Raw genomic sequence first — 25,646 nt, 5'->3', positions numbered from 1 at the left:
ATGGTGTAGAACCATTTATTCAGCTCGTCAAGGATCATCAGTTGTACTCTGGAAGAGGAATGCAGTGTGTTAACACAGTCCTTTACTACATGTAATGGAAACTACTTTCCTCTAAGTTACATAAAACACAATCCTATTGGTAACAAGCAGCCAGTGTTAAGACAAATCACTATAATCTCACATAGGATGTAAAATTTAGTGGGAATGATACGATGGTTTACAGTACACTCAAAAGAGCCATCTGAAGTAGCTATCACAAGAAAATACTGTTATTAGAGTGGCTATGAGCTTTGCATGTTGCTCATACAAATGTATACATACAATAAAAACAACTGGGGTTATAGTAAGAATAGTGGTAAAGACCTAACAGACACCTTCAGTTATAAATTTGCTGAAATGGGTGAATGATGTTTTGGCTGATGTTAATTAGATATGCAAAATATCTTGTTTCAGTTTTGCTTCTGTCATGGATAGAATTAATCAACATCAATCATAAGTTTATGTATGTTTATAATACACTAAAAATACTTGTCATGGACTTGTCTGTTATTTAATGTAGATGTTCTGAATGTACATTGCAATTTTAGTTTTTATAGATGAGAAAAGTGCATTAAAATGACATGACTGTAGACATTGGAGTATCCTAAAGATGAGTATTTTAATCCCTTCTTTTTTATTCACATTCGTTGGCTTCACACGCTTGACCCAATAAAGATTTCATGGGAAGGGAAAGGGAGGGGGGAGGAGATATCCACTATGAACTACCACACTTTAGCCAAGCTGTGGATGCTGGCTATTAATTACAGTAAAACACAGAACATCATTCTATTACAGGCAGTTGCGTTCTGATTAGCATGACACTATCATACAGTGGACGCACAGTTATTGAAGCAGAAAACAAATTTCTGGAAGTGAAGATAGGCAGGAGGTACACATTCACAACCTCTTGCTGGAGCCAAATGCAGCTACCTTTGCAGCTGAAGTAGTCATTATTAGTGATTCACTGAAGATTTTCATGTCACATACTTTCATTCCTTAAAGTCATATGGCATAAAATTGGGGGAACATCAAAGTATAAATCTACATCCACATATGTACTCAACAAGCCATCATACAGTCCGTGGCGGAGAGTACCTTGCACTATTACAAGTCGTGTCCTTTCCTGTTTCACTTGCAAATAAGAGAGAGGGAAAAACTACTGTCTATATGCATCTGTACCTGCCTTAATTTCTCTTATCTTTGCGGTCCTAAATGCAAAATGTTAGTGGTGGTTGTGCAGTCAACTTCAAATGCCAGTTCCATAAATTTTCTCAGTAGTGTTCCCTGGAAAGAATGTCACCCTCCCTCCAGGGATTCCCATTTGAGTTCCCAAAGCATCTCCACAATACTTGTGTGATGTTCAAAACCACTAGTAACAGATGTAGCAGCCTGTCCCTGAATTGCTTCAATGTTTTTCTTCAATCTAACATGGTGCAGATCTCAAACACTCGAGCAGTACAAGGTGTGCCTATAAAATAATGGGACCAGTGCTGTCACAGAGTAAGTACACGTGCCAAAGATGAACAACCAGTAGCTATGAAATGTGAAACCTTCTCAGTCGAATGCAGCATCTCTTGTGTCTAGACAAATCAGTGTGACCGTAGCCTTTTTTTTGTTTTAGAGCTGTTATTTTGTTTTGCTGGAGAAATGTTAAGTGTAATAATATAGCAATGAATTTTTGTAAAGTTTCACATGAAACTTGGAAAAAACTGCTACTGATAGCTATTGGTTACTGTAAGAAGTGTATGCCGAAGACTGTTCACATACGCTAGTTTTTGAGTTGTTCAGGTGTTTCCAAGGTGGCTGAGAAGACGTTGAAGATGACTTGTGCCCGGGATGCTCATCAACATAAAAAACAGATGAAAATATTGAAAAAGTCAGTAATTGATTTGATCTGACCGTCTGTTGAGTATCTGATTGATTGCTGGAACTTTTGGAATTGACAGGGCATGTGTAAAGCAAATTTTATGCAACTGATTTAACATGAGAAGAATGCATGCAGAACTGGTGCCAAAAATTCTCACAACCAAACAAAAAGAAGCTTGTGAAATATTGTGTACCGACACTTTGAATACCATTCAAAACTATCCTAGACATTAACACTATGTGGGTTTTATCTGGTCCACGAGGTCAAATCTACATTAAAAGAGACAAGATTTCAGTCTGTTAAAGCAGTGAAAGAAAAAGCAGCGTGTCATCAAGCAGCTCACAGAGGAAGACCTTCAGCACTGTCTCCTTCAATGGGAAATTGACATGGAATGTTGCAGGGATAGAGATGGGGACTATATTGAGGTTGACGATAACTAGATGTGTGTGTTTTTGAAATAAACTCTTTAACAGCAATAGCCCGATTATTTTATAGCCACACCTCGTAGTCAAGAATGGGTCACATTAGTGTTCTATATACGGTATCCTGTACAGATGAACGACAGCATCATCAACAAACAACCATAGATTGCTGCTCACCTCTCCACGAGATCATTTATGTCTAAAGAAAATAACAGCAGTCCTATCACACTTTTTAGGGGCACACTTGACAATACCTCATTTCTGATGAACAATCGCCATCAAGGACAACATTCTTCATTCTGTTACTTAAGAAGTCTCTGAGCCACTCACGTGTCTGGGAACCTATTCTGTAGGCTCATATCTTTAACAGTCTGCAGTGGGGCACCGTGCCAAATGCATTTCAGAAGTTCAAGAATATGTAAGTTGCCTGTTGCCTTTCATCCACAGTTCACGGGATATCCTTTGAGAAAAGGGCAAGCTAAGCCTTGCATGAGCAATGCTTTATAAAACCATATTGATTCGTGAACAGAAGCCTTTATGTCTCAAGGAAATTTATTGTATTTGAGCTTAGAACACGTTCAAGAATTCTGTAGCTAACTAATGTTATAGGATATTGGTCTGTAATTTTTGGATGTCTGTTCTTTCTACCTTTCTTACATACATGAGTCAGCTGCACTTTTTTCCTGTTGCTTGGGACTTTGTGCTGGGTGAGGAATTCATGATAAATTCAAGCTAACTAAGGGGCCAATGCCCCAGAGTGCTGTTTGTAAAGCTGAACTGGGATTCCGTCCAGATCTGGAGACTTTCGGTTTTCAGGTCTTTCAGTTGTTTCTCTACCTCATGGATGCTTATTACTGTGTCCTGCATGTGGGAGGCTGTGTAACGGTCAAGTGATGGTATGTGTGTATGATTCTCCTGCATGAATGATTTCTGGAATGCGAAATTCAAAACTTTGGCTTTCCTATCGCTATTTTATGCTGCTACACCAGACTGGTCAATGAGTGACACTTGATATAAGCCATAGACCCATTTAGCGATTTTGCGTATGACCAGAATTTTCTTGGGTTCTTGTCAAGATCTTTTGCTTAGGTATGACAGTGATAGTTGTCTTGTAATTCACCCATTGATCTTTTTGTTTTAGAGCCGCTAGAATTTCTAATTAACTTTTTCTTGTCATCATTTGCGCATTCTTGTTTGATCTGAAAATTCAACAGCCTTTGCTGCATCAGCATTTTTGTAATTTCATTGTTAAGCCTCGGTGAGTCTTTTCCATCCTTAATCCACTTACTTGGCACATACTTCTCCAGAGCACGATTTACAGTCCATTTAAACTTTACCCGTAATTCCTTTGCATCCATTGTACTGGAGCTAAATGACGCTAGTTCTTTGTCTAAGTGGTATGCTAACAATTGTGTATCTGCTCCTCCTAACAGAAGTACTCTCCTAGCCTTCTTGATTGTTTTATTAACTTTAGTAACTGTAATACACTGTCCAGTCACATTAACGTCACCACCTGTTTAAACCCAAAATAACTCCCTTTTGCAGTGTGGACTGCTGCGAGATGTGCAGGGAGAGTGTCATTGAGTTTATGGAAGGTACTGACAGGGATGTGGAGCCTTACTGACTCCAGTGCCATGGCCAGCTGCACTAGGTGTTTTGATTGAGGATCCATGGTGTGAATAGCCTGATCATGGTTGTCCCACATATTCTTGATTGGGTTTAACTCTGGGAAATGTAGTGGCTAGGGGAGTATGGTAAACTCATCCTTGTGCTCTTGAAATCTCGAATGGTGTGGCACGTTGCATTGTCCTGCTGATACATGTAATAATGCAGAGGAAGAAAACAAACTGGATGTCGAGGTGGACAATTTCCCAAGGATGGATGCATACTTGTGTTGATCCATTGTGCCTAGCAGAATGACAAGAGCACCCAGAGAATGCCACAAAAACATTCCCCCAGATCACAGAACTCCCTCCTCTGGTCTGGACTTTACTGACAGTTGTTGCAAGGTGTTAGCTTTCAGACATTTCATGCCATACATGCCAATGGGCCAACGGCCATCTGTCCAATGGAGCATAAAACCTGATTCATCTGAAAAGGCCCCTGTCACCACTCAGTGGATGTCCAGTTGCAGTATTGTTATGTAAAATTCCAGCCTTCATCATTTATTAACAGGAATCGGCATGGTTGCATGAACTAGGTGCATGTAGCGGAGGCCCGTACACAGCAACGAGCATTGAGAAGATACTGTAACCCCATGGTTCATCTAGGCAGTCAGTTGCTCAATAGTTGCATGTCTGTTCACCTGTATACATCTCCACAGCTGTTGTTCACCCCTGTCATCTACAGCCTGTGATGCACCACAATTGCCTGGGTGCCCGTTTTGGATAGCTTCATTTTGCCGTGTGTGGTATACTTTAAGCATGACAGCATGCAAACAGTTTACAAACTTAGCCGTTTCGGTAATGCTTCAACCCTCTGCCAGGCAGCTAAGGATCATGCTCTTTTGGACATCAGAGAGATGACGACTGCACTGTTTTCCATCCCCGACCCTCCCTCAACGTGCTTTATATAACCTCCATTACTAGTGCAACCATCTGTGAATGATTATTGCATGTTGATGTTGAACATAGGCAGTGGTCAAATTAATATTGATTAGACCATGTATATTTGTTTCAGAAGCAATTTATAGCATTTACTCACAAGACATGTTGAGGCTTGTGTTAAATGAACTGAAAATTTGTACACTGACTTCGCATGTATTTTCTTATGAAATATGTAACATGTAGTGAACAAGTTACAGAGAAATCAGCTTTATGTTTTGAGCATATCCATAAGTACATTTCAGAAATGTGTGTTACACTGTGCAGCATGTGTTTTCATTTAGCCTCTAAAAGAGTTGGAAACTGAGGGCAGCAAAATGCAGGTTTTCAAATCCAATTTGAAGTTGCGTCTTACTCACAGGAATAAACTTGGTTAACTTAATTGTGTTGTCATACTGGAAGTTCCTGCATACTGTTAATATATTAATACTTTCAATCTGCTAGGATGGTAATATTATATCAGTTAAAATGAATTAAAAACAATGTAAACTTTTCAATATGAGCATCCTGACTTGAGATTTTCTGTGGTCTTAAATCATTCCACATAAACTCAGGAATGCTCTCTGCTTACAGGTGTTGGCTGACACCCTCACCTTCCACTATCTGTTATTAAGGTTTGTACATCAAAGTAAATTCTTATGTTGTATGTTTATTTCTGGAACTTCATAATTCAATATTTAGTTAACCTTATTTATATAAAAAAGTAAGTTCTTGACATGTTATGACCTCGTGTTGTTGACGTGAAGGTTTAGTTGAATTAAAACAAAATAAATAATGTCATGTAACTCTGTTGCTATACTGCTCAACCACGATATTGTTGCACTTGGTCATTATCGAAAACATGCAGTGACATTACAGTAAACTAAAGAAAAGGCATCACACTGTCAATTTTTTCAAGTCAGTTGTGCTGTATTATGAAACGTTCTCACATGCTGACTCATGATAAGGTGAGCAAAGTGTCTTACCTACCAGGTGCAATAATATTTTGGTTGGTAGTAAGTGTTTTGTAGCATACATATATCAGTTGACATAAAAGTTTTCTGGATTTAGAGCCACCTCATTTTGTGAAGTAGGTGTTCTGGCATTTCAAGCATAGTTGCAGTGTCCTTCCACTGCAAGTGTAGCTGAAACAGTGGGACAATTTTTTTGCAACATGATGTGCCTCTAAAACTAGAATATTTTTTGTCTTAACTGACTCTGTCTGTAGAAGCCTACACACTTACACCATACAATACCTTTAATAGTAATTGGGGACCTATACACTTTATTGAGGTATGTTCCAAATTTGCTTTAGCTTCTGAAGATGTCTACTCTTCGAGAACAAGTCACTATGGCCTGTACGCTGAGAAGCTGTTAAATTCAGTTGCATAGCTTGTCCAGTATTTTGTAAACAGGGTGCAAAAATCTCAGGCTTTCTATAAGTCAAAAACACAGCATGTGTGACCAGTTATAAAGTTTAAGAAAGGCTCCACACTAACTAAACATTCCACTGATGCCATGATCACTTTCTCAAAGTTGAATCTAATCTGGTCAAGTATTGCAGTTGATCCATAAATATTTTCACTCATATTAAACCTTGTATTCCAACATGATTTAAAAAAATAGATGTTATTAACAATGTTAACTGCTGTATTGTTTCTGTCCTCAGAGTCCAAACTACATGTGCTTCAGTCGTCATGAGCCAGTGCTTTGTCTGTTATGCAATTATTTCATTAACTTATTGTAAGTGTAGTAATTTTCTTGAATGTCTAAAGCTTGTTACTCAAATCACATTCTTGCCATATCTTACTGGTACCACTGACAAGACATCTTTATTTATCAATGTACCCGTTCACTTGGCACATGTGTTGCTGATCATGTTCTGACATAAAAAACCACTTTTTTCATAATAAGTATTCCACCTTCGTGGGGTAGATGTACAAACAGATTGTTGGTAATATGAGAATGAAGTCTTTCATGATGACACTGTTGTATAAAACATTTTCAGACTTCTTGCCCCGTCAGTTCAGGGAGAAACCTCAAGTTTTCAATGATTTCTACCATTGTCTTTGTCAGGAACAAATGATGATGATGATGATGATGATGATGATGGAAATCGTTGAAAACCCGAGGTTTTACCCTGAATTGCCGTGGCAAGAAGTCCAAGAAAGTTTTATGAAGATTGTTGGTAAATATGTGGGAAGGGGGATGGCTCGTGTCAGTATTATTTGCAACAAGTCAGGTTATGATACACTACCATCTATACCATCTGCTCTCGTGGTGAATCTGAACTCTTAAAAATATATCTGTAAAGTTATAGTGCAATTCTGTAATTTCTGTCTGTGTGTTCTTTTTGCTAATAGACTGATTTTATGCAAATTTGCTGAATTATGATGAATTAAAGTTCCCTACCACTGTGAAAATAATGCCATTACCATCGAGAGGTGAAGGCTGAGCTCCATGAAATTGTCCATATATGTTATGAATTAAAGCCCCCTGTCATTTTTTTGTCTGTCTGTGAAGGTTAATCTCAGTTAATCAGTGATGCAGGACATATCAGATATTAAGCTAGTAAGAACAGTTTTTAGTATGGAGTTAATGTTTGGGGGGCGGGGTGAAGGGGTATTCGGGAAAAGGTCACACCAAAATGTAGCTTGCACTGAACTGGTGCTGTGGTCAGACAAAGTTTCATGGTAGCATGCAGCTCCCATCATTACTATTAGGGTTATTTTCCAATATGTGTGCTAGAATGGGAGAGGGAGCTAATCTACGAATTATTAAAAAAAAAGAGCTATTGTCATGTTTAGATACTGCTATTATATATTTATTATCCTACAGTATACGAATAATTCATACTCACCTTTACTCTTCCACTTTACAAAAGAAATATCTTCGAATGTCTCTGAATCACAGTAGAACTCAAAATATCTCAGTTCCATGTCTGTGCGGATTATGTCCCTCTCACATTCTAGTGCTCAGACACCAATTAAATATGGAACATGTAACAGTTGTGCCTTCTGAGAACTTTCTTTTTGTGCACTGCTTAAATGATGTAAGTTATATGAAAGTGATGATATTCTGTTATCTAATGTTGCCTTCTGGATTTCAGTCACAACTTGGCCTCTGAACAACATTGCTGCTATGCCAGACAAGTTGTCTGGCTGTAGATAGATAGTTATTGCTACTCATTCGAAGATGTGGTGAATCTTCCGTTACATGTAGACCTGTCAACAAAGAAAAACGTCTTCAGACTGATATCTCATTTTCCCTCTCCCTCTTGATACAGCATTGGAAGAAATATGTAACAGTAAACAAGCAATGCACAGAAATATGCACATCTTCTGCTGAGACCATTTGCCACATCTTGTCCCTTTCATTCCTTATGTGGTTGACTGACATTACTGTTGAAAGTATCTTGTCCAGAAAGAGTTTTTCACTTTCTTGTGGCGCATGCAGTGTTATGATAGCTTTTGATGGAAAATAATATGTGCCAGGTGATAATTATAGCTGCAGTACGAGAGTGTGTCTGATCTAACTGAAACAATAAAGGTGGATTGTAAGGTGTACCTGGGTTGCCCAGTCAGTAAAAGCATTGTCTCCAAGAGATGTAGGTTTGTGGCTCAACTCACAACTCAATTTTAGTTTGGCCAGAAGTTTCTGTCTTATCCACTTCCCCACTATCACCTCTTATGTGTCAGCATGACAACTAAGATCCTCTCAGCACCAATGCTTTGGTGCGCTGCAGATGTGAACATTATTTACACAATGTGCTTGGTTTCTGCTAGCTATCTGGCTTCAACTTATGGTGATATCTCCTAATGTTGATGAATTGTGTTCATTCATTTTATTGCTGGCTTTCTGTACTACTCTGTCAGATTTACATTTGTGAACCATCTTTTGACCCCCATATTCTCCTCTCTTTGTTCTAATTTAAAGAGCCCTTTCCTTTTCCACATTTGCCTGTTTTCTTCCCCTGGCTTCTTGTGTTGATTTTTTTCTGATTTGTTTCCTCTAATTATTTCTTGTCATCTCACCACCTTTCCTCAGATTGAGGTGTCACAGTTGTTAGCGTACTGATCTCGCATTTGGGAGGAGTGGGATATAAATCTCTGGCTATCCATTCAAATTTTTTTTGTGGTTTCCTTAAATCAGTTAAGATCAATGCTGGTATTATTCCTCTGAAAACTAAATATCCTATTTCATTCGCCATCCTTGTCCAGTCTGAGCTTAGGCATTGTCGCAGGGGGATGCTAAACTATCATCTGTCCTTCCTTCCTTCATCTAATTTGTCATATCTCACATTTACCATGTCTAACGTATTAGATTCCTCTCATCTTTATGCAGCTGGCCCTGCTCAGTCCTCCTGTGATTTCTCTGAAATTCTGGTTCCTCCTCGTACATTTCCCTAGATTAAAATACCCTTAGTTTTGAAAACTTTTGTCTCAAATCATTCTTTGTGTATGCTAGTAAATATTTGTAAAAAGTTAATACCTGTTCACACATCTAATGAATGTTCTGTGTATATCTTGCAGGAGCAAATTTCAAATTGCGTAGCAGTTATTATGATTGGAACATAGAAAATTCAGCTTCCAGGGTTGTTGTATCCAGGTTTCATACAATGGAACCAGAGAAAAGCCCTTCGGCTGCGGTACAGAAAACAATTGAAGATGTTCTTGAAGAGATAGACAGCAACTACTTTGACAGTATTACATTTGATCCTTGTATTCATGAACTAAAAGTGAGTAATGAAATATGAAATTTCTGCTTGAAGCATCAAAATATCAAACTTTTCTTGCAGAATCCTCTTTCTTTTTATTTAAATTCAGACTTATTTCTGTAATATTAATCACCGTGTGGTGTTGCAGTTATTCTTGTTATATCCATGCTTGCTACAAAATAGGAATTCCTCTTGCTATTCTGTAATATTCATGATTTTTTGTAAAGCCATCATAATTTTTAAGATGTCACATAGTATTTGTGAATAAAGTGGAAAAATGAAGCCAAACAGATATTTGTTCACTTTTCCATTGGAAAGCCAAATTCATTTATGATATTTTTTAAATTCTTCCATCTATTTAATGACAAATCTTGCTGAAAATTCAAGTCTGAAAACAAGGAGTGCCAATAAGTTATAAGAGAAATTCAGATATATTGTGTAGATAGTCGCAATGGATATGAACAGTGATATAGATTGGATCAGATTCAATTTTCGTTCCATAGACCCAAAAATGAGATGATTCTCACAGGATGTGGAACATGTGAGAGGAATAACATAAAAAATTTAGAACATTTGCATACAATTCTCACTTCCCTGATCATTTGTCAGGTGATTGTCAAAAATATGTGAATACATTACAGTAAACTGGAACTGCTAATTAATACACTGTCAGAATGAAATGTAGTTGTGCACTTTTAATAAATTTATCTTACACAAAATATCTAATCTTGACTATTGTGACCAAGTTCTGTCAAAACTGAAACCTGACAGATGTTTTTACTGAAATTGGTCTAAGAGTCCATGTTAAGATATTCATCTATAGAGTAGGAGGAGTTGCCTATCAAAAAGTCTTCCAGACTCTGTTTAAACTGTGCTTTATCTGAAAGCAAGTTTTTAATAGTTTTTGGCAATTTATTGAAAATATATATGTTTTTGAATGCTGGACCTCTTTTTGGACCAAGGCAAGTGATTTTAGTTCTTTGTGTGGGTTGTTCTTATTCCTAGTCTTGAACTATGTTTGGAGATAGACACACATTATTTGCAACAAATTTCATTAAGGAATAAATATACTGAGCAGCAGTTGTTAGAATACCTAGTTCCTCAAACAGGTTTCTACATGAATTTACACCAAAAATGAGTCTTATTACACACTATGAAAACTTTTGCTTGGTTTGACGAGTTAGTCCAGAATATGATCCCATATGACATAATAGAATGAAAGTAAGCAGTCAGGCATTAATAAAATAGATTGATCTGTGGCTGAAAACAGAGTTGTACTAAAATAGAAGAGTTATCAAAATTCATAAAGGAAGACAAAGAGAACACTAGACAGCTCACAAACAATTGAATTAGGCCTTAGATAGAGATGAATGTAATACATACAACCTTTAAATGGAGACACAAAATGCTAAAAACAAGTCAGATCTCTACAGTGGAGTTAAGGATATAAAAAAAATTGTTTCACACTGATATGAAAATACACGATGTAATCATAAAATTTAATTTACAGCACAACATGTAACACATGCATTTTGATAAATTCCTGAACTTGAATAATCTATGCTCAACCAATGAGTACAGTTGCAACAAAAATGTATGTAATCCATACTAGTACAAAGTCAACTGCACAATGCAAAAATTTGCATCCCTCCAATTTGTTATGTTCATAATGCAGAAAAAATGGAAATGCATTGAAAATTACATTGTGGAAGAAAAAATTATAGCTTGTAACTCGTACACAGTTTGATTGAAACAGCTACATTTGTTTCCGTTGTGGAAATATTAGCTCTTAGAAGTACTTGTTTGTAGTGTGGGGACGTATTTACTCCAGAAAAACCCAGTATAATATATAACAATGAAAACAACCAATTATTGACGAAATTATTCAATAGGGTAGATAAAAAGCCTAATCACCAAGCGGCGGCAGAACAACACACTCTTTTATGTGTTGTTCTGCCGCCACTTGGTGAGTAGATTTTTTATCTATCCTATTATATAATTTTACCAGTGTAATATATGTTGTACAGTCTATTGTTTTAGATCATGAGGGTAGTGGAAAAAAGGGGAAAAAAGCTATTTAATCAGCTGCAGGCTACACAATCTTCTAAGACTACTCTGAATTACAGGACAGACTTGTGACTTTTGTCACCTCTGCTTGGCAGTTTGTATGAGCTTTATTGGGACACTTTTGCAACCAAGTTCAGTACAGCCCAGTATAGTCTTTGATTCTCATCCTGTACAGTAAGTCTCCCCTGACCTGTGGGTCTGGGTGACTTTCCCAAAATCTACCCCTTTTCCTAGACCTCTCCAGTCCTTTTCCCTCATCCCTCTTCCTTCCCCTTCAACCCTTCTGCCTGAAGAAGGAGCTACTGGCTCCGAAAGCTTGCCAATTCCAATAGTCCCTTATGTGTGTGTTGTGCCACTGCTTGGTGAGTAGATTTTTTATCTATCCAATTAAATAATATAGTCTAGTTTGTACCACATCAGAAAACGTGGCATCATCCATTATGTGATCTAGATACTGAAAGATTTTGCTGAAATTGGGTCACAAGTAATGAATACTCTGTCAATACACTGGGTAATATTACATGCTCCATGATATGGAGAGACTGACAGACATTGAGGGTACTATCACAACTACAGCAAAGTGTTACAGCTCCTGTAGACTATATCCAACGCTAGACTGAGACAGGGGTGTGTACATTTCCCATATTTGTAGACATGCAACATGTCAAACTGATACACAATATATTTTGTGATCTGTAGATTCAATGTCCCTGAAAGAAGCTATTTGCATTAGTATTCTCTTCTATCAGAGACCAAATGAATATCTAGTGAAATGGAGCCAATATTACAGGTACTCTGCAATTAAATATTTGTTTTGAAGAGAAGTTTCAACAGTAATACACTTTCCTCTTCTGTTAATATGCAAAGTGCTGACTAGAATAATCTGCACTTGGTCCATTTCCTGCAGCTGTTTAGTGCCCTTCTGTGCTGTATGAGGTCAATAGATGCCACAGGTGATTTGCAGATTGATGCTGTCATCAGAATACAATGTTATATACAACTGTCTATGGAAGAGAGATGGAGCACTAAATAAGGTTGTCACATCCCATAATAGTTGGCGATTATCTGAGTTGCCTGTAACTTTGAAGATCAGAGACAGTACAAAAGCTAAAATGTATATTGAAACAACACTGTCGGCTCTAAGGAACCTGCATGCTAAAACTATTATGGGTTTACAGGTTTATTCTCTGTGTTCATGAATAGCCTCTAAAAATATTTGCATTATCAGAGGCAATGTGCTTTGCATTTTTCTCACTTCAGCAAGTATATGAAACTTTTATTTATGGGATTGAGTGACGACAAATTTTCAGATCTACACAGTTGCACTGAGTTACGACAATTGTGATATGTAACAGCAGCATCTGTTGTATCTCACTTAACAAGTTAGCTATTGTCTTTTACACACACACACACACACACACACACACACACACACACACACCACATTGCCTAGTCTGTTTTTAATTTTAATCCATTCTTCTTTGAAGAAATTGTATTATAAGAATGTAAATACGCCACTACACAACTCCCTCAGTCGTGTATGCATATCATATTGGTTATAAGTGCAGCATATGAGCATACTTGACTGAATTTGGTCTATGTTCTTATTTCCAGAACATGTAGCAGTTTTAATGCACTCTGCTACATATATTGAAACTGACATGGACCATCTTGTTGTGACTGCTCTCCTGTGATGAGCATAGATAGATAGTCTATGCCATATTTGCAAGCACAGGTTCTGATAGATGAGGGAGATGTTAAGAGTGGCTGTAAAGTGACATTTGTAGACTGGATTTTGAGAAGTTACATTCTTTCCTGCCTTTTATCATTGGTTTCTCTTGTGTGTTTATGTGCCTATCTGTCGTTAGTAAGGAAGAACTATTACTTCATATGTTATCAGTATTATTTTTTATGTTGCTCAATTTTTTTCCCCAGAAACTTCCTGATGTCCTCGACATACATAGTATTCAGGCTCGACGGGAAAACTTAAGACAGCAGCATATGGTGGTATCTAAAAGAGTTTTGCAGTTAATTTTGCAAAAGCAATCTCAGCGTCATGATGAAGTTGCGAGGTAGTATTGATTTTTGTTTTATAATTTATGTCTGTATCATATGGGTCATTTCTTTATTGTTAATAAATATGTAATTCTAATAAATATGCTCTTTGGCAAATAAAAAATCAAACAGTTCTTTTTAGAATTTTTCATTAATGATATAGAAGGAAGAGGGGAATAAAATCAATAATATACTTAAAATCGCTATAATTTGTAGTATTTTGGCTTTATTGTAGTTTTTAATGTTGTATTACATCAGTACGAGTTTCCTTCTGTTATTTTTCTTGCACACCCCTTTTTGGTAGTGTGGACCACCTACACTGAAATCCCAAAATTTCAGACTAATACCTTTTTTGTTGACTTCTATGTGAGCTGTTTTCATGATGCATAGATTGCACAGCCTACATACGGTTTCCATCTGGATTTACTAAAATGTATTCAAGGCAATTCTGCTGAACATTTCAGGTTTCTGGTGTGTGTTGAAATAATCCTGGTGATACCATTTCCAGGGACACCTCTTCTTATTCAATAGTTAACAAGTGTTTATCATAGGATTCAGTGATAAAAGAGCATTTGTTTGCAGTTTTTTCCACTTGAGGAAAATCTCCATCAGGTTCATATAATTGAATGTGCCACTTCCTCCACAAAAGGAGTTTTTCCAGTTGTATATGATGCCAAAGGAAATGCAAGTTCTTCCCAGTGTATGGCTACATCTAGAGGCTATGGCATTTCCAACTTCAGTGGTAGCAGATGAATCTTTGATGATCAGACCTTGGACAGATTGTTGACAGGTGAAGTGGAGGTAACTGGAGTAGATTTTGTATGCTACTCAAGGTCTCGTTGGCAGTTGCTCAGGCACAGTGAAGATGTCATTTGTGGTGGTGTTGGGGGGGGGGGGGGGGGGGCATGTGGTGGTGGTAGACTGAAAAGCATTGTCATATCAAGCACCAGCGAATGGCTGGCTGAGGTGGCCAACTGTGTGAGATTATGCCAATTGTAGCAGCAGTGATGGGCTGTGGGTTATAGGCTGTGGTGGGATCTTGCTGCTGCATTTCAAACCTTCATGGATAAGCAGGTTTTCACTACCTATCCATAGGTGATGTCCATCCAGGTCATCATTCAAATATCTAGAGGCAGACGGGAGTACAGGAGCTGTATTAGGTTGACTGTGCCCATAAAGCAAAAAACAGTGTTCAGCAAAGCAGGTGCAGAAGTATAAAAGGCTTATGTTCATGAAGGATTTTGGTAAGACTCCTCTTAAGCCCATTTTACATGAGCAACTTTCTGGCCAAAATTGAATACTTGTTGTGGGTGTGCTTCATGTGCTTGCATGTAAATCAGCTGCCAACCATGTCACTAATGGATCAGTGACATTAGTGATCAGTTGACTGCACCTAATGTGGAGTTTGAAAATTTTAAGTATGCTGCGGACTGTGCATGCACAGAAACAGTAATGTTACTTTGTCTGCTAATTAGGAAGTTAATCAATTCTCACTGGACTCACTTTTGTCGTACTAGTGGACTTTGTGTCTTCATAATCTTTATTTTGTTGCTCGCTTTGTTTTGTGACACATTGCAAAGGTTACTCAATGGCCTGGTATATTTCCTGCAAGTGTGGTCACAAGAGAGATGAAATATCTGAATGAAAAAAGTTACTGAAGTCTTACTATACAGGGTCAAAGAAAAAGTCTACATGATGGATAAATAAGAACGTAAATCTATTAATGTTTATAATGAAAACTGTTTCAACCATGAGAAAATCAAGTATGTTTAATGAGGAAAATAATTGTTGATGTTAATTAACACTTAAAAAGAAAATGAAATCCAAAGGTGCTATTTTCTATGTTCTGAATATTGTTTTATGCATTTGGTAAATGTGAGAGGAGGTCAGAAAGTAATGCACAATAATTTTTTTCTCACCAAGTATTGCAGCTGGAATGTTGAAATTTCAAGATGATGTAGCTTGAAGTTTGCACTACAGAGGATATTTTGTTTTCATGTGCAGCTCTTGTGAGAGAAGCCGGAACTATGAAAGAAACATGGTGTGCATGTTACTGTTGTCTGCTTGTGAAGACCAATGAAGAGTATTTTGATATTTGTGGGCCAAAGGGCTTAAACTGAGTGAAATTCACAGGGACATGCGTGGCATGTATGGGACTCCAGGTGGCTGGTAAAAGCTGCACCCTGCAAAATGTCGGAGCAATTTTGAATGACCAGTGTGTACAACTGTGAACCTTATCACAGCATTTCAACATTTCCTATAGTGCAGTGTATGATACTGTTCACAACATGTTGAAATTCCATAAAGATAGTGGTGCCTGAGAACCTGACAAACAACCATAAGGGCCAGTGAATGATGACACTCTTGAATCACTTAGTGTGTTATGCCTCAGAAAGGCATGACTTTCTGAAAGGAATCATAACTGGTGAATATACAACTATGTGTCCGAAACCATGCTGGGCCAATATAGAGTGGCTGGTGCCCCACTATGATAAAGTTTCAAAGTGACTAAATCTGTTAGGAGAGTGCTTGTGACATTGTTCTGGGAAATGCATGGTGTGTTGTTGGTGGAGTTTGCTGCACATGGGACCACTGTGAACGCTGTAGCCTACATTAAAATTTTGGTCAAGTTGCGTCTTGCCCTTCGCGACAAACACCACAACATTTATGCTGCAGTGTCAGACTTCTTCAGGACAATGCTCGCCCCCATGTTGCTGCTCCTGTTCATGAAAAAATTGCCAAATTAGGGTGGGAGGTGCTCCAGCATCCACCGTACAGTGCGGACCTTGCGCCATTGGTTTGCCATCTGTTTGGTCCCATGAAGAAATCTGGCCGTCCAATGCTTTACGACAGATGAGGAAGTGAAATTAGCACTCGACAGATGGCTATACTCTGCCCAAATGGACTTTTATGAACACGGCTTATTGAAACTGGTACCACAATGGGAGAAATTTGTTAAGAATGTTGGTGACTATGTGGAAAATTAGGTAAAAGATGTAAGTTCATTTGTGATTTTCTTTGCTTTGCTACATAGTAAAATTTGTGGTAATAAAATTATTGTGCATTACTTTCCAATATTCCCTCATATATTTGTGTCAGGCAAATAAATTTAGATGTTCTGAAATGTTTAGGTGTCACTGTTCCTGTTCTTTCAGTTCTCAGTAGTGTGGACAATTTACTATACACATTCTCTCACAAATAAAAGCTCATGTAGTTTTGATGGTGTTTCCAATAAAGTATTAAAAACTTGTTCCCATATAATAAGCCCAATCTTATCTGAAATATGTGATTCATCACTAACTCAAGGCATTTTTTCCAATTTTTCCAGAGAGACTGAAATATGCCATTGTCAAACCCATATTTAAGAAAAGTGACAGGAGATATGTCAATAACTACTGACCTGTTTCACTGCTGACACAATTTTTCAAAACTTTTGTGGGAAGTATCTCACCTTAGCGACAATAATATCCTCAGCAAATCACAGCTTGGGTTTCAGACAAATTGCTGTACTGAGAATGCCATGTACATGTTCACTCACCAAATTTTACAAGCATTAAATTTATTTATTTATAGTAATTCAACCACTGTAGTCTGCGTACATTACTCTGACTGAGGAGAATCGTGTATGGGGTTTCCCAAGGCTCAATCTCAGGTCCACTATTGTTCATCATATATGCAAATGATCTTCCGTCTAATATACAACAAGCAGAATTAGTTCCTTTTGCAGAGGACACTAGTATTTTAATCAATTCAAGCATACACACAAAACAGAAGAAATGGTAAGCATTGTTCTCAAAAGTATAACTGACTGATTTTCTGTGAATGGTTCTTACCCTCAGTTTCAGAAAGAGAGAACATATATCAGTTCTGCGCATCTAGATGACTTAAACTAATAAGTGTAACACAGGGTGCGGAAATATTAACTAGGGTGGAAATGTCAAAATTTTAAGTGTGCATATTGATGAGAATTTAAACTGAAAAAAGCACGTTTTGGAACACCTAAAAAAACTTACTTCATCCATATTTGTACTTACAAGGCAAACTTCCCATTGCATCCCCTTCAGATTTAGTAGTAAGAGGGCCCAGTGGACAGCCCGTCAAAAACTGAACACGCATCAAGCATGAAAACAGAAGAAAGTGTACTGGACTGTGAAAAAAAAAAAAAGCAAAATGGAAACAATGAACGATTCAAGAACAAGAAGTGCAATGGAAATAGAAATGAGCATATGGCATCGTTGGCTGGGAGTCCCCATCCAGGGAAGTTTGGCCGCAAAGTGCAAGTCTTATTTTAGTCGATGCCACATTGGGAGACTTGCGCTGTTCTTTATTCAAATGTGTCTGTGTCGTGGTGTAATGTCTGTATTAGCAGCTGAAAGGAAGTGGCTATCGAATGGGAGCTGCAAACGTTTCATGACAAGGCGATGAGTCAACCAAATCCTCCACCAGAAAACACATCTGGTGTGTCACACTGCATTAGTGACAGTGCATGTGTCATGATAGGAATCTCTTATTGACACACTTAATTTGTACCACTGGTAAGTGAGTGAGATATGCTTCCTTGCCTGCCCGATATAGGTGTTTGTCTGATAATAAATGTGATCATTCACCAGGAAATGATGAAAATGTAATAGTTTGTCACAAAAGCTGCAACAAATGAATGCAGTAGTTTCACAATCACACAGTTTCTCTGTGCTCTGTTAAAACATATGATTTTAACATTTTTTAAGTTGGGTTCCGTTTTGGAAGTCTTGACTCTTGAATTCCTTTGAGGTAATGTAGTTCACACTTTTTTTTCCATTTCTGTGAGACATCTATGTGGTGTCTCACCTGGTCTCTCCGTTCATTACATTTACTTGCGACTGCAACATATTCTTTCCATACGACTCGTATTTTGTAACCAATGTACAGTATAGTATGACAACTGCCAGGGCCACAGAAAGAGAACAAATATTTCAATGACGGGATGGACAGTTCATAATGATGTGAATAAATAAATGGCACGAGGGAGTTCACTGTTTGACAGCTTGGCAGTCCAACACCTTGACCACTTACCCACAACATGGTTGCTGTTTCATGTTGCTCTCTATGGCACTTCTTGTTCTTGGAGTGTTCATGGTTTCTATTTTGCTTTTTTAAAAATAGTTCTGTACACCTCCTTCCTGTTTTCATGCTTGATGTGTGTTAATTTTTTGACAGGCTGTTCACTGGGCCATCTTACCACTAAATCTGAGGGGAGTGCAATGGGGAGTTCCCCTTTTTAGAATCATTGCAAATCTTGGAGAGAGACAAATCAATAAACTGCCATATTTTGCAAATTTTCATTCAATAATGCCATTTGGAATAATGTTCTGGGGTAACTCAGCTTTAAGAAAGAAAGTCTTCATTGCTCAAAAATGTCCTGAAAGAATAATGTGTGTTTTTCACTTATGATGATATTACGGAAATCTGTTTAAGGAGTGGAGCATTCTGACTACTTCTTCACAGTATATTTATTCCCTCATGAAGTTTGTTGTAAATAATCCGCTACAGTTCAAAAGGGACAATGATGTACATAATTAGATTACCAGATTGAAAAATGACTTTCATTACTCCACATTAAGGTTGTCTTTAGCACAAAAGTGGGTGCATAGTGCTGCAACAAAAATTTTTGATCACTCACCCAGTGATATAAAATGCCTGTCAGACAAGAAAATAAAATTCGAAAACAAACTGAAAAAGTTCCTTCTTGAAAATTACTTTCATAAAGAAATCTTCACTCAGCAGCAGAGTGTGCACTGATGTGAAACTTCCTGGCAGATTAAAACTGTGTGCTGGACCGAGACTCGAACTCAGGACCTATGCCATTCATGGGCAAGTCTGCCAATATCTCGTCTCCTACATTCCAAACTTCACAGAAGCTCCCCTGGGGAAACTTGCAAGATTAGCACTCTCTGGAAAAAGGATGTTGCAGAGACATGGATGAGCCACAGCCTGGGGGATGTTTCATTCTGGAAATTTTCTGTCTGCTGCGGAGTGTGTGCTGATATGAAACTTACTGGCAGATTGAAACTGAGCGCTGGACCAAAGTTCAGAAGATAGTAGATCAGGTATTGGTGGGAGTAAAGCTATGAGTTGTGCTTGGGTAGCTCAGTCGGTAGAATGCTTGGCTGCAAAAGTCGAAGGGCCTGAGTTCATGTCTCGGTCCGGCACACAGTTTTAATCTGCCGGGAAGTTTCAACTACTTCTGTTCCATAGAAGAATTTCTATTATTGTAATGTGCTAAAGGTGTCAGGTAGGAATTACTAACAAACATGTGTATTACAAAATAGCTTTATAAATGTTCAGCATGTAGCCATAGTTACAAGTTAATTTGTGATGTGAATGTAAAATGACTCATTCCCCATCATTATGATTTATTGTACAAAATTATCCATGGAACGTGAAACTAACTACCATCCACTTTGACTTTTACTTTTGTCATTAGTAAAATATTATCATCCTTGTTCCTGCAGTCGGGTGCTATATTTTGATTTTTTTGTAAAACGAATGGTCCCTTGTAATGTCACTTTCACCATTCCAGTACAGAACTGTACAGTGAACAGCTCTGACAACACACAGTGTTGGCTCTGGTGCGTAAACGAACCATGAACAATCATCAAAGATGAGACTCAGTACTGGAACAAAACATCAGTGGTACTGCAGTAGTCTTACCACGAGTAATCACTTGAGACAAGAAAGTCGTTCATGTTAAAAGAACTTCATTGTTCTACATCATCTTATAGATGTTCAACAAAATGGTGTGTATGCACCTATTTCATCATATTCACTGTTAGGCATCATAATTTGATATTTAAAAATATGAACCAAGTGCTCTGGCTCACTTTTAGAGTGAGGCCGGAAAGGTGGAGTCATCAAAGGCTTGATATCAGTGTGTGTCAGAATTCCTCAAACGGAGCAGAAGTGTTCTTAAAATTGTGCGTGGAATGCATCAATAGTAAATGTTTTATTTGAAATGCCCAGAGTTGCTTGTGTGGTGGTGGGTTGCACACTGGTTACATATAGGTATTTGGACAAGGAATTCCTTATCATTAGTGACATTATTTTCAAAAAGGGGTCTCTTATTAAAGTCTACATGGTTATAATCCCGTGGTGGTGGTGGTGGTGGTGGTGGTGGTGGTGGTCATGGTGGTAGTTGTGGTGGGTCTTGCAGGACACCCAGTAAGCACTCACTTTAGACATGTGTATACATTTAGTTTAATTTTTCCATTAATAACATTAGCAGTAAATATAGTCAGCTTCAAGTGCCAGACCTCTAAATTTTCTCACTAGTGTTTTGTGAAAGGAATGTTGTCTCCTCTCCAGGGATTCCCACTTGATGTGAGTAATATCTTCGGTGCTCCTGTGTAGGAGAGTGAACAACATATCCTGGAGGCCCAGATAATGATAATGATAATAATAATAATAATAATAATAATAATAGAAGAGAAGGAGTAAAGTATATTGATAGTAAATATGATACTGATATATGTATATATATTTTTTGTTCTCAGAATACTGGAAATTCAGCAGCAGTTACAAGCAGCACTAAGGCTCTGCCGGGAAGGGAGGACAAGCTTGAGTGGAGCTAAATCACAGTTCACAACTACAAGTTTGGGAATTCTTGCTAATTATCGCAAGAAACAGACGCTTCGAGGCTTGCTACATTCATTAAATACCATAAAAACATTGGTATGTTTTGTGCAAAATCTTGATTGATTTATTTATTTATTCTGCTGGTGTTCTTACCATTTCGGGGAAACCAACTTGTGCTCAGTTGACTTGACAGTGTAGGAAGACAGGTGTGTGTGTGTGTGTGTGTGTGTGTGTGTGTGTGTGTGTGTGTGTGTGTGCATCCATGTCTTCCCTACAAGTTTGAAAAAGGAAATGCATTCCAAAAGTTTGCAAAGCTCTGTACCTTCTGTTTGTGTACCAAATGACGCCACAGCACTTCTGCCTTTCGTGTGTCATCTGCTTTATTCCTAAATACTTAGTAATTCTCGACTGGAACTTTCTGTACATTAGTATACAAATACTCAGATTGCCCTTTAAAAAGAAAACCACATTAATTTACTTCCCCCACCTTTATCTGGTCCAAGCTTGTGCACCATGTCTGATGATCTTGGTGATGATGTTATGTGAAACACTTATCTTCCTTACTTCCAATTATTGTCACCGTATGATTGTTCAGTAACAAATTGTTGTACTTGGTAACTTCAATTGATGATTGCTCATTCTTTGTAGATCCATCTTATTCAGTATGTTCAACAGCTATTCTCACTCTAATGGTCTCCACATGGTGAGGTGCTGAATGCTGAGTGTATTGAAAACGACATGGCCCAGTGGTAAGCCAGGTGTGGCCATTGCTTGTAAGTGTTGGAAGCTGTTGAATAATGGTGAAATGTCTAGAAGCTGATAATGTGTTGGGTATTTGCCCATTTTGTAAAACAGCAGACTAAAATACATGTAGCAGCTGACAGCATAATATAATTATGAGGAATGTATGAGTGTTACAGAGTATAGTGCTAATTGTAAATTGTTGCAAATGAAGTGCGGCAGCCAACAGTCTGTATGCATATCGATAATTATCCAGTGACAGACGTTTATGATTGCAGTGGACCTAGCAACATTGCGATTAGATCATGGAAAACTGGGAACATGTTACCGGTCAAATGAATTGTGCATCTCATCATATTGATCATAATTACTGAAAATACCATCTTTCTGAACAGTACAAGCTTCAGTCCTTCACATACGCAATTTAATATGTAAACAAGATGATGTGAGAGGAATATTATGCTTCACTTGATGGGTGGCTGGTAAAGAAAGCACAATGGAAACTTTTTACTTTGTCAGTGTTATATGTGACTGGTTGCATTCTTTAATAGCTGACATGTTCCTTGCTGAAAATAGTACTACTGAGTAAGATAATTTTCTCTAGAATGTGACTACACTCATGATTCAAAAATATCAGGAGTACTCTGATAAATTTCTGGACAAATTCGTGAATTCCAAAGCGTGATTATCAGTCCTTTGAAACACATCTAAATGTGTCATTGAGTGACGTCACATAATTCATAAATAAGCTCATTAAAATCTTCAGGAATTTTGTGACTTATGTATAGATAATGAATTTATGTACCTTCATCTATTCAACAAGGACGTGTAAAATTCATTCCATGTCAAATTGCTGCTCTTTGATTTGCCATGTGGTGACCAATGCACTGTCAAGTATGGGGTTAAGTTCATGCTGATAGCTGCACAGAATGCATTATTTATTGTATTACTGTGTTATTGATTATTACTTTCCAGTAATAGGGATTACATTTGGGCTACTCCTCGGCTGTTAAGTCAAAAATACTGCTGCCCAAGTTCTTCGTTATGTAAATACACATTTTTAAAATCCACAAACTTTTGTGCTGTTGAACTAACCAAAAGCCTTTAAAATGCTGAAATGTGTGTTTATTCCTTGCAGTTCCAGAAGACTTTAATGCAACCTAGGAGAAACTTGTTGAATCATAATTTATTCGCTGCATAATTTTTTGAAAAACTGTCATTCAAAAGTGACTCACATGGAATCTAGAATTTCATTTCAGGAATATCTTTGGTGAAATCATTAAAAAAAAATCAACAAAAGCTATCACATTCCACAGTCAGTACTGAGACTGCATTTCAGATGGGTACTTACAATCATCTGTAGGCTCCATCCCCACCACATCCATGTTTTCTGTACAGATAGATATTATTACCAACCTAACTTTTTTAGAATAGATACTATTGATGTAATTTTACTTTAGTAGTCTTGATGTACATCTTCTCAGCCAATTATTTTAAGATATCCCTTGGATTGATGCCATCATAAAATAGATAATACATACTAAGCAGTCATAAATTTTGGAGCCAGAGGTCCCTTTGTGTGTTACAAGAAAGAATTGAAGGAAGTGAAACTACTGAGGATTGAAAAGTCCGTGTTTCATCACGTGTCTGATGCTGTCCCAGAATTTATCCTTGCCATCATGACTCCGAGGCGGCAGTTTGGCACCACCATTTGTGCTGCACAACCTGCCATCTCTCGGCACTGTTGGGAACTGACTTTCTGGATGACCAGCACATTTGTTTTCTATGGAGAAGTATTGTCATGTAGGATATTTAACACAGTATTGGGATTTTTTCCCATATTAATATTTATTTTATCTTCCCATCCCACTTTTTCAGTTCCTGATCCATCTACGGGTTTTGCTAGTTTTCAGTACTTCCAAGTTGGACCAGAGCTGTTAACTGCTGTGATTTGAAATCATTTTTGTGCCCACCTACTTTGTGCACTCACATTGGCTCGTATCACTGTATGTGGTAGATGTTTTGAGCCTCCTTTGGCTTAATGTGACATTGCTTTATTCTTAAACATTGATTCATTCTGTTTCAGATTTCATTTTTATGAAATAATTTATTTCAGCTGTGCACTGAAGAGCGCCTCCAGGAGTTGCTGAATGAAGCGAATTATGCCAGAGCTATTAGCTTGCTTCTGGAATGTCAAAGAGCTGCGTGCACGTACCGCCATTTTAACTGTGTTGCTGCACTCAGTGGAAAGCTACAGGATACTTTAGAAATGGCAGAGGAGCAGCTTGATGGAGCTTTGACAAAAGTAGGTACTTTCGGCTGCACATGTATGTAGTTTGTGTTCGAGGAGGACTGTAATGGTACCTTCACACCGAAAACCAACTCCAACAAACTTGGTTGACATCTGTTTTCATCTCAAAGTTTGACTTAGTTTTCACCTGTTGCCAACGATTGTTTGAAATTGTGAGTTTGAAAAACTAGTTGGGGGAAGTTTTGTCTCAAGTTTGTAGTTTGTGGTCAGTGAGGAAAACCACGGCAGAGTTGGGTGACTGGTGCATGCGCATTGCCATTTTTGTGTCTCAGGTACAAACTACCAAAAGGAAAGTCTGAATTACTTAAAACTTAGAAGATTTATTCTGAAAATGAGGTGAAACACAACTTGGCGTAATCACTTGTATCCAGGTCTGTAGCCAAAGTTCATATCCCGTTAACACTATCACAGTAACAGCGTCGTGACTGAGAGGAGACCTGCTTCGTACTCCAGAAGGCCCACTAGATGACTCCGCTTCTGGGCTGCAACAATGCAACTGAATCACGTGAGGCTCCATCAACTCTAGTGGTATGATTGCTGCATCTCTTGCTACACTGCTGCCACTGGAGTGTTGGCACATGGTGCTTGAGTAGGCGGTGGCCATGTTTTAGGTGAAGCGACTGCGCTGTATGAATGCATGGCTCAACAGCCATGTTGTCTGCTTTGTTTCTCCCTTGTGTTTATACGGTGGCGACTCTCGAGTGGTCCACAGAAGTAACTAGCTAGTTTTTGTTAGAAACTGAAGTTAGGAAATCTCTGTGGAATTCTTTTGCTTCAATAATTTTATGAATAAATTATTTCAATTTTACAATCTTTTTATTTTATGTTTGAGGTAGGGACATCTACTATGTTCATTTTGGGTCTTATATTATGGTTTCTTCCTTTCAGAGCGAAGTGTTGGCTAGGTGTAGTGTATCTGAGTGAAGGTGCATTTATTTAAAGTGTGTCCAGCAACTTATATTTTTACTTAAATGTTGAAGTATCTGCCAGCTACTATGTTAATATGACCTTAACAGTAACTTTCAGTTCCTTGTCTTCAGATAATGGGGTACTGGGAAGGAGATGAATATGTAGTATGTGCTGATAAGTGCACATATTAATGTGTTAAGAATGTATAAAAGTAAAATAACAGTACCAGTACTTGCTTTTACAAAATCCTTGAGTATGTTCACAATAACCCAGCACACACATGGCACAGCTTTACTAATCCTGGCCAGTGATAGTCAATGAGAGT

General features: G+C 37.9%; 1 protein-coding gene across 7 annotated transcripts in view; it reads left to right on the top strand.

The window, feature by feature from the left end:
- LOC124555258 (syndetin) overlaps nucleotides 1-25,646 on the top strand; it is a 145,461-nt gene that overhangs the window by 2,837 nt on the left and 116,978 nt on the right. For 3 of the 7 annotated variants that reach the window (XM_047129122.1, XM_047129124.1, XM_047129121.1), the window contains exons 2-6: nucleotides 5,505-5,545; nucleotides 9,443-9,648; nucleotides 13,630-13,766; nucleotides 21,279-21,456; nucleotides 24,218-24,406. In XM_047129122.1, coding sequence (XP_046985078.1) covers nucleotides 9,529-9,648; nucleotides 13,630-13,766; nucleotides 21,279-21,456; nucleotides 24,218-24,406 — 624 coding nt within the window. In that variant the 5' untranslated portion in view covers nucleotides 5,505-5,545; nucleotides 9,443-9,528. Of the gene's footprint in view, nucleotides 1-5,504; nucleotides 5,546-6,579; nucleotides 6,654-9,442; nucleotides 9,649-13,629; nucleotides 13,767-21,278; nucleotides 21,457-24,217; nucleotides 24,407-25,646 lie in introns of all 7 variants that reach the window. The other 4 variants (XM_047129125.1, XM_047129123.1, XM_047129126.1 and 1 more) reach the window with 2 other exon arrangements.

This window comes from Schistocerca americana, chromosome X (genome assembly GCF_021461395.2).
Source record: "Schistocerca americana isolate TAMUIC-IGC-003095 chromosome X, iqSchAmer2.1, whole genome shotgun sequence".
Lineage (NCBI taxonomy): Eukaryota > Metazoa > Arthropoda > Insecta > Orthoptera > Acrididae > Schistocerca > Schistocerca americana.
This window is presented reverse-complemented; position numbering and strand designations above follow the sequence as displayed.